The sequence below is a fragment of the Anomaloglossus baeobatrachus genome, chromosome 3 (genome assembly GCF_048569485.1).
Source record: "Anomaloglossus baeobatrachus isolate aAnoBae1 chromosome 3, aAnoBae1.hap1, whole genome shotgun sequence".
NCBI lineage: Eukaryota > Metazoa > Chordata > Amphibia > Anura > Aromobatidae > Anomaloglossus > Anomaloglossus baeobatrachus.
The window spans coordinates 162,629,172-162,639,713 of NC_134355.1; the positions used below are offsets into that span (position 1 = coordinate 162,629,172).

Below are 10,542 nucleotides of genomic sequence, written 5' to 3' on the forward strand. Positions count from 1 at the left end.
ACTATAACTTGCGGCCACCACCAGTGAGCTCTTATATATATACATAAGAGCCCAGGCCGCTCTGTAGAAAGTAAAAATTACTTTTAGAATACTCAACTGGGGGGCGGTGTCCAGTCCGATGGGTGTCACTGCTTTCTAGTTCGGCGCCTCCTCTCTGCTGTGATTGCCATAATCCTTCTACCCAGCCCAGTATGGATGACAAGTCCTACATCATCCACACATGCCGGCATTGCGGTCCTACGCAGGCACATTTTGATCTGCTCTGCTCAGGGCAGATCAAAGTACTGTAATGCACGGTTGTGAGGAAAGGATAAAGACCACCGCACATGCGCACTACAACACTTTGATCCGCCCTAAGCAGGGCAGATCTAAGTGCGCCTGCCCAGGACCACAATGCCAGCCTGTGTGGATGACGTAGGACACGTCATCCATACAGGGCTGGGTAGAAGGATTATGGCAATCGTAGCAGAGAGGAGGCGCCGGACTGGAGAGCAGCGACACCCATCGGACCGGACCGCCTCCTAGGTGAGTATAATAAAAGTGATTTTTACGTTCTACAGAGCGGCCTGGGCACTTATATACAGTATTCTGGAATGTTGTATATAAGGGCTCACTGGTGGTGGACGCAGGCTATAGTCGCCAAATTAAGGAAACCATTTTTGTGAGACGTGATACAGTAATTGTTTTTACAAATCATGATAAATTTCTAATAAAATCTGAAATATATGTTTTAAAAAGAGACATCCTCACACCTGATGCTCGGCCATCTGACTTTCAGGAGTTTTACAGGGCTCTAGACTTTCGTTGAGTTTGACTTCAATGGCTTCCATTTTGGTGGAAATAGACTGGAGTGAATCTTGGTACCTTTGTTGCCGTTCAAGAGCCTCATACAGAGTACGCTGCTTTTCACTAATCTGAAAAAGCAATAAAGAACTCGTGTCTATATCAAGCAAGTAAAATGACTTACATGTCATAGGCAACTCCCCCTAAACAGAAGAAAACAGTAAGGACATGTGCACACGGTGCTTTTTAGACATTGCTGCACCATTACGTTTTTACGGCAAAAGACGCTTTGGGAAAACAAAGGAGTTTTTTCTGAAGCATCTTTCTTGACGTGTTAAGCAACCTCTTTTGTTCAAAACTGTATGAGTTCGTTCCAAGCAAAAGCCGCCTACAGAATAGCTGGGTCACGTCTTTTAACCGCGTGGCTTTGGAAGCTTGAAGCAGTTTGTTTTAAGACGTTACCAAAAACTGCACATTTTTTTACCATACTACACCATATGTTCATTCTTTTTGCCATTTTTTTTTACAGTTTTTTTTCCACACGGGTTCCAAATGAAAGACTCTGTGTGCACGTGCCCTGAGACTATAATTATATTCTTTTGGAGCTTTGATGGATTCATAGAAGATATTGAAGGAAACTGTTCAAATAAAAAGGTCAGCAGTGCTTGGATCACAAAATTCAGTAAAATAGCACATAACTCTAACAAAATCTATTGTGACTTGTGAGGCGCTGGCTGCAGAATAACGTTTATTGGACCAATGGACGAAGAGCGCAGTCCGTGGCTGTAAGGAATTTAGACTTTTTGCAGCATGGAGAACCGGTTACGTCAATCTTGTATTGTATTGAAGATTTCTTGCTCTCAGTTTGAGATACTCTGATTGAATGTCTTACAGGCACTCATTAGACCATTGTTCTGCACTCATTAGACCATTGTTCTCTCTGAAACAAGAGAGTCAACTCCAGCTTGTCTCCATGGACTCTAATATACTTAGGGTCCCGTTACACATAGGGATGCACCAGCGATCCCACCAGCGATCCGAGCTGGCAGGGATCGCTGGAATGTCGCTACATGGTCGCTGTTGAGCTGTCAATCAGGCAGATTGACAGCGACCAGCCATCAGCGACCCGTGTAACGATGGCTCCCTGCACACTTAGAACCGGCGCTCGTTGGTCTCCCGCCATCAAACACGCCGATGAGTGCTGCACAGCGGGAGACCAATGAGCAAAAAATGGTCCTGATCGTTTTGCAATGATCAGCGACCTCGCAGCAGAGGCCCACTCGCTGCTGCTTGTCACACACAGCGATATCGCTGGCAAGGTCGCTGATACGTCACAAAACCTGTGACGTTTCAGCGATCTCGCTATTGATCTCGCTATGTGTGACGGGGGCTTTAGGCCTACAGTAGGATTCATTGTCCTACATCTGGTGGGGGAGGATGTGTGCCTTTATTCATCTCTACAGGGGGCTTCCCCAATACACATCTTTTCAGACAGGATTTCTGGAGCCTTCTTAATACTTTGAGTTCATGGAACAAATGTTTAAGACTATGTGCGCACATTGCGTAAATACATGCAGTTACGCTGCGCTTTGTAGCGCAGCGTAACTGCATGCATCCTGCGTCCCCTGCACAGTCTATGGAGATTGTGCAGGGGCTGTGCGCATGTGGTGTTTTAGAGCGCAGCGCTTCGGCTACTGCCGAAGCGCTGCGTTCTAAGAAGTTACATGTCACTTCTTCCGTGCGCTTTCCCGGCAGCCCCTGCTCTGTCTATGGCAGGAGCTGCAGACAGAGCGCATGGAATCGGCTTTTTTTTTTTTTTCACTACGGACATTTCTGCAGCGATTTAAAGCGCACATGTGCTCTTCAGATCGCTGCAGAAATTTCTGCAGTGAATGTACGCAACATGCGCACATAGAAGAGTGAGCTACATGCTTAGTTAGGAGTTGGTGCTGTGGCATAGAGGGGCGAGGAGTTTTTGCTGCACCAGGTCCTGGTGCCCATAGAAGGACTATAGAGTTAGGAGCTGGTATTCAGCATCTGGATTGAGGAACTATCCTAAGGACTATTGTTGCCGGCTGGAGCTGGATACACGAGCTACAGTCGTCATCTGGAGGAGCATAAGGACTATTGTTACCATAAGATTGTGTATGGAAGAAATAAAAATTGTTGCATTGTTAACCTGCCTGGGTGATTAATACAAACTATGACCTCAGATCTTCACGGTTATATTCCCTACAATTACAAAAAGAAGTAATCTGGAAATGTAAATGCCACTTTGATTGAGAAGCACTGAAAACATAGCAAACTGGCATTTAAAATATTGCAAATATATAAGTTTGGATTCTGGAACATTTGCAAATGGTATTTGTGAGTAGAATATCAATTTTGGAATCCAAGTCTATGTAGTGTAAACATCAGAAAGCGAATAGGTTATACAGTATACAATCATGTACAATTCATGTACAGTAAAAACTTACCACGTTCTTCAAGGTCTCCCAAGAGCGCTGAAGATCATCTAGTTTGGCATTAGTGGCAATCTCTATCCCCGGCTCATACATTTCTTGTGGTGAAGTGGTGTTTGGTTGGATCTTGGCTGCATCCGTCTGCAACTGTTCAGCAGATAAGGCCTGGTAATAAGCAATGTCCTAAGAGCATGAAGCACAACATGGCACTTTCAACAGGTCACATACCACAAGCATGCACACTAGTTCCTGAAGCTACCGCATCTGTGTTTGATCATATTCTGCTTTTATATTGCTATTTTTTATTTTTATTATATTTTCAAATTATTATTTTTTGTGTCTTAATATCACTGTATTTCTATTTTGTGAGCATAGTATTATTTGGCAATTTTTTTTTGTACAGTGTATATAGGGGCTCTTCTTCAATTGTGGAGTGTTGGGTTTACATCTATTACTAAATATACAGCTCACACTGATAATGCAAGTTATTCTAAAAAAAAAAGCAGGAGAGATCATATGCCTGTGGATACCTTGCAGCCAATTGGCAAATGTATATTTTTATTTTGCATTTTTTTAATAGCCTGCCTACTATGAAAAATAATACATATGTAAATCTTCAGTTATACACCTTTATATATGCAAGCTAGGTAGAAAATATGCTAAACTGTTCTTTGTTGACTGGATTTTGGTTTAGGCATAAAAAAAAGTGAATGGCATAAATGCAACATTGCAACTGCTAGCAAGTGACTTCAGCAGAAGGACTATCAAGGCGATGGCAGGTAAAATAATTTACAGAAATCTTAAAAATTAGGAAAAAAGATTTGTACTACCAAAGGATTTCTAACTTAAGATGTGTTTCACATAACATTTGGCGAATAAATTCAACTACATAGAAAAACTAAATCACTTTGAAAAAGAAAATTAACAACTTGCGGAATCATAATGCATCATTTGACTCCATAAAAGCGTTACCATCACATTCAAACACAGCCAGCCGAACGTAGGCACATACATGTGTGATTTCTTACATTTTGGAATATTCTCCATATATTATATTTAGCTAAAATAAACTCCTAAAGCCACAATCCATGTAACTGGGCCAAAAATGATAACTATAGATAACTCCAATAGGGAAAATACTTTACATAGGTCAAATAAAATGTATATAATAAATGTATTAATACAATTACTGTATACATGAAAGAAAAAGTATTACCTGTGGGATATGTGTCCAGAGACCCAACGCACATTTCACACTGAAATGCTCACATCCAGGGGTGCGAAACACATATTGGGTGCACATGGTACCTGGACACATTTCCTCAGGTGGATGGTTTAATATATATATGTATATACACACACATACACTAAACCATGCACCCGGGGAAATGTGCCCAGGGATCAATTGTACCCAATGTGCGTTTTGCACCCCTGGATGAAGCATTTGTGTGAAACGCATATTGGGTCCCTGGACACATATCCCAAAGGTAATACTTTTTCTTTGATGTATAATTGTATTAATACAGTTATTGACATGTTCAGATATCAAAGTTATTTATGAGTGGCATATTTGAATTAGTTCATGGCCATACTTCTCAATTGTTGGCCCTTTCTATTTAAATATAATATATTGTTTGTATACTGCCACTGTATGAGGCACATATTAGTGTGTGGTATAGGTAATTTTATGGGTTATTATATTTATTATTCATCTGAAGAATTTATCATATCATATATACTCTGACGGTGTAGGATATATATATATTTATTCTCTTACCAGGTGTACCCATTATTAGCCTCACCTATCTTGTCACATTACATACATATACTTTAAACATTATTTTATGTATAATTGATATTAATAAAGTTATAATATATCTTTTATTTGACTTGTGAAAAAGTTTCTGATTTATTGGAGTTAAAAATAAAATAATCAATTAAATAAAACTTAAAAAAAGGAACTGGTCTTGAATTTGGCAGAATACATATGGAGGGAAAGCAGAACACAAGTACATACGATACATTGCAAAAAGCCCATACACAGATACATTGCATGCATATACCATCAGGACGTTTGGAGATACCACCATGTCATTATAACAAACAGATATCAGAGTAGCTCGTAGCTCTTGTGTTCTTTGTGGCACCATAGGAGAATACAACATATGAATTTACCTTTTCCTATGGACCAGGGGCTGCAAGCAACTCCTGATGTGTGATATTAGTCCAGTGTCTGGACTGATAATGATAAGGCTAAGTTCACATTTCCGCTAAAATCTATCAGTCACAATCCGCTGCTCTTGTAAACAGCGGAATCCGTTTAGCGGATTCCGCTGCTCCCATAGACTTGTATGAGCAGCGGATTGTGACTGATGATGCTGTGTTGCACCCTCCGCCCGACTGATCAGTCGTGGAACGACTGACCGCCGGGCGGGAGGAACGCAGCATGTAACGTTTTTTGAGCAGCGAGATCCGTCGGATTTCGCTGCGCATGCTCTCTGGCTCCCTGCACACGTCACCAGCTTTGGTTGGTTACCCGATATTTACCCTGGTTACGGTGCAAGGAGCCAGCGCTAAGCGGTGTAGGCCCGTAACCAAGGTAAATATCGGGTAACCAAGGTAAACATCGGGTGCTTTGCTGTTACCCGATATTTAGGCTGGTTATGTGTGCAGGGAGGCCGACACCTCCCCGCTCGGCCCCGCCCCCTCCCGCACTCCGCACATGTATGTACACACACACACACACACCTGTCCCCAGCCATGCAGACAAGCACTGACACCCTCGTCTGGCCCCGCCCCCTGCTCGGCTCCGCCCCCTCCCGCACTTTGCATGTGCACACACACACATACATACATACATACATGCACATACACACACTCACTCACACATACACTCACCTGTCCCCAGCCATGCAGACCGCAGCACTTCTACTGACATCCTCAGCGCCTGGCCCCGCCCCCCGCTCGGCTCCGCCCCCTCCCGCACTTTGCATGTGCACACACATACATACATACATACATACATACATACATGCACATACACACACTCACTCACTCACAGATACACTCACCTGTCCCCAGCCATGCAGACCGCAGCACTTCCACTGACATCCTCAGCGCCTGGCCCCGCCCCCCGCTCGGCTCTGCCCCAGAACTCCGCCCCCCGCACACAACGGAATCCGACAAAGAATTCTGTTCTTTGTCATCCGTTGTACAGCGTTGAACAGCGCATCAGTCACATGCGTCAAGCGACGCATGTGACTGATACAAATCAACGGAAATGTGAACTTAGCCTTAGAGAACTATTACCGTTCTGAATGTACAATAAGTGTACTCGAGCCACAGCCAAAACTACAAAATGTCCATCAAAAGAATTTTAACCCAATAGAAGAGTCAATAAGGACCGAGGATTGTCCTCTTTTGTCAGATTGCTTTCTTTAAGAGTTACCAAAGCCAACCATACACTAAATATCTGCCGGTTCACAGCTCTGCCATCAATACAGTATGTGCTGTAAAATCTCCATCTATGTGTAATCTCAATTAGCGCAGTGGGGATTTCTCTTAGACAGTATAACAAGGGTCTGCCTGCAGCTATTTAAGTACTAATCCATTTAACTGAAGGCCAATGGTTCATCCCACTTATTATTTTGGCTTCTCATGTCTGGGATAACTATATTTTACTGGTCCCTGCTGACTCTCTAGAAAGTTGGCAGATCTGGCATTAGTGTGAAAAATTGTATTTATTTATTGAATATTTAAAGGTTTTGTCCACTACTAGGACAACCCCATCTGATTCCACATGTTTCCCTCAAGTAAAATAATAAAGCCTATACTCACCTCCTGCACCGGCGCCCATCCAGCGGTGATATGACTCGCAGTGCCAAGGCTCAAATGGTGTTGTGATGTCACGCGAGCCCCATAATCAGCGCCGGCTTCTGTCTCTCCGCTTTCAGACAAGACGAGTTAATCAACAGGAAGTGAGCTCTGTGGCTGCACTCACTTCCTGTTCATTGCTTCTGTGTCCGAAGGTGGGGAGACAGAAGCTGCTGCTGATTGGACACGGGGCTCGCGTGACATCACAACCTCACTTGAGCACTGGCACCGCAAGCCCGGACACGCTGGAAGGGGGCCAGTAAGGGGGGTTGTGTATAGGCCTTATTATTTTACCTAGGTGAAACATGTGGAATCAGAACATTGTTGCCCTAGTAATGGACAACCCCTTTAATAGGAATCTGTCAGCAAGTCTTTGCTGCCCCTTCTGAGAGCAGTATGATGTAGGGGTAGAGACCCTGATTCCAGTGATGTATCACTTACTAGGCTGCTTGCTGCAGTTATGATAAAATCCCTGTTTTATGTGCTGAATATCTACTAGTTCTCTGAATGCTGAGCTCTGTCTAACTCCAATCACATCACTAATTGACATTTTAGTTTACACACTACAAAAGCAGAAAGCTGCCAATCAGCAGTAAAGGCAGGATTTATACAGAGTTCATGGAGGACTACCTGGCAGCAGGTTTACTGGTCCTCAAATGATAATCTCCTACAAGTAAAAATGTTGTTTTATCAAAAGTACAGCAAGCTGCACAGTAAGGGTGCATTTACCTTGTGTGATGGAATACGCATTCCAAGGAATGAATGTTCAAAATTATCGGCCTAAGTAAACAGGCTGCCAGATAACCTTTGTAGAGAGGTTCATCAGTTCAAATTGTTTTTCAACTAGCTTAAAAATTATCATTTTCGGCAGAAAATTATCCAGTGTAGAATGGAAATGGCTTTTGGCATCTCTGCACGAATAGTAAACCAAACTTTAATTCTCATATAGTAACACTTGTTTTTAAATCAGAATTTCAGTCTCTGGGAAAGTCTAAACCCTAAGGCCCTGTGCGCACTGGGAAATAACTTTTTCTTAAGAAAAATCCGCACCTTCTGGCAGAATACCGCACCCGCGGTAAAAACCGTGGTAATAATGCACTTGTGGTTTTGCCGCGGGTTGGTACCTGTGGTTTTTTACCATTTCTATGACAAAAAACGCAGGTACCTGCAGAAAAGAAGTGACATGCTTATTCTGCAGCAAAACCTAGAAGTAGAAAAAACGCAGTGTGCGCACAGCATTTTTTTTCCCATAGGTTTTGCTGAGGAAGGACTACAGCAAGGTTAGGAACAAAAAACACACCTTTTCTGCCGCATAAACAGTGGCAAAAACCGCAGTGTGCGCATAGGGCCTAAGGGCAGATTTCCACTTGTGTATGACTCGCGCGAGTCTCTCTTCGGTATCGCCCGGCACACTCTCCTGACAGGAGCGGCTTGGTTGCATGTATTTCCATGCGGCTGCACGCTTGTGTCCGGAGAGCGTCAGGCCGTGCCGGGTGATACGATGCGAGACTCGCACGAGTCATACGCAAGTGGAACTCCGGCCTAATAGATACTTCTGAAGCCTGTGAAGATTGCTTATGTTCGCATAATGACATGTTATACCACAGAAAAACAGCTAATATGTGATCATGCAGAAACACAAAAATACAAGAAAAATAACAAGACAAAACCAATCTCCCAGACAAGTGCAGCCCATGATTTTCTGGATCACAAAAAGACGAAACTAGGCTTGGATAAAATAATTACCATTACACATGTAATATTCTAGGTGAAAATGGTAAAGAAATGGCATTTTCACAGAAGGCAAATCTACATGGATGCCGAGGGCAGCAGCCACGGACGTGCCATTATGGGTACAGATGTTCTGAAAATAGAGAAGGATTTTTCCAATCAGGGTCTATTAATATTCCGAAAAGAGAAGTTTGTTTACAAGACAGGCTCTATGGGGACAGATTGAGATACATACTATATATATATAAAATATACATTAAAGCAATGAATCGTGCTCACTCCATAAAGGCTCCAGAGAATCTAGGCCTGCACTTGCCGGCATCAGGTAAATACAGCATAGTGATACCTGGTTAACAGAAGCATCGGTATTAGCCACAGGTGAAGGAGACCGACAGGCTGGTGGAGAGGAGATCTCACTGTTGGTACCCTCCTCCCCCGATTCCTCAGTGACAGGAGACAGGAGAGTGTGGCAGCGACCAGCGGTCATCTGTCACAGGAGAACATCGGAAGAACCCCAGAGGACAGCAAGGAGACCAGAGAGAAGTCAGAGATTTCACACAAAATCACAAACATAAATGACAAGTACATAGAAAGATACACTTATGGGGGATCTGTTACCTGCAAACTGGGGGCCAAATGAGAACCTAACAGATCTAGCAGACAAGTTTTTACTACCCCGTCTGAGAGGAGCATTATGCAGGGACCTTAATCCTAGTGATCTATCAGTTACTTTACTGGTTGCTGCAGTTTTTATTAAAAACTAATTTATCTACAGCAGATCTACAAGTCTGTGAATACTGAGCACTGTATAACCCACACCACTGATTGGCAGCTTTCTGTTTACAAGGTGCATAGGTAGAAAGCTGCCAATCAATGTAGGGTATGTGGTTTAATGACCTCTCAGAAGGTCAAGTAGTCATCTAGTGATAATTTTCTGCTGATAAAACAATGATGTTATGAAAACAACATCAAGCAGCCCAGTAAGTGACACATCGCTATAATCAGGGTCTCTGCCCCTACATTATGTACTGGCAGATTCCTTTTGAACTACTTAAATAATAATCTTAGTTGTGATAACTATGCAGATTTTGTATTTTTTTTTAAAGATATGTAAACCAATGTGACAATCTCATCAATGCTTATTGGTAGCATTAAAAGGCTTTTTTTTCCAATAGAAATATTTATGGTATGTTGATTGCAGAAATTGCAGAATGGCAAGAGTAATCCCTTAGGATCATAACACCAAAACAAAAAAACCCCTCTAAAACAATACATCTTTATTATATAGATAAAAACCCAAGCAAACATCCCAGGCAAAACTAAAAGTGGTGTGCAAGTTCTACACAAGGATAAAGGCCCAGTCACACACAACGGCTTACCAGCGATCCCGAAAACGATGCGACCTGATAGGGATCGCAGGTAAGTCGCTGGGAGGTCGCAGGTGAGATGTCACACAGTCAGATCTTACCAGCGATGCAGGAACAATACAGATCGCAGTAGCAACCTGTATAACGATCTCAGCAGTCACTGTGACCCTGTCACACAGTGTCAAACACAGCGATGTGTCCTGCCCAGCAGGACATCACCTTTGAAGAAAATGGCCTGAACCATTCTGCAACGACCGGCGACCTCACAGCAGGGGCCTGATCACTGGTAGGTGTCACACATAACAAGATCGCTAACGGGATCGCTA

General features: G+C 43.0%; 1 protein-coding gene across 12 annotated transcripts in view; it reads right to left on the reverse strand.

The window, feature by feature from the left end:
- SYNE1 (spectrin repeat containing nuclear envelope protein 1) overlaps positions 1 to 10,542 on the reverse strand; it is a 672,549-nt gene that overhangs the window by 180,511 nt on the left and 481,496 nt on the right. For 7 of the 12 annotated variants that reach the window (XM_075339554.1, XM_075339558.1, XM_075339553.1 and 4 more), the window contains 3 exons: positions 9,196 to 9,336; positions 3,261 to 3,428; positions 753 to 914 (listed from right to left, as the gene is read on the reverse strand). In XM_075339554.1, the coding sequence (XP_075195669.1) occupies positions 753 to 914; positions 3,261 to 3,428; positions 9,196 to 9,336 (471 nt within the window). The remainder of the gene's footprint in view (positions 1 to 752; positions 915 to 3,260; positions 3,429 to 9,195; positions 9,337 to 10,542) is intronic. The other 5 variants (XM_075339557.1, XM_075339556.1, XM_075339562.1 and 2 more) reach the window with 5 other exon arrangements.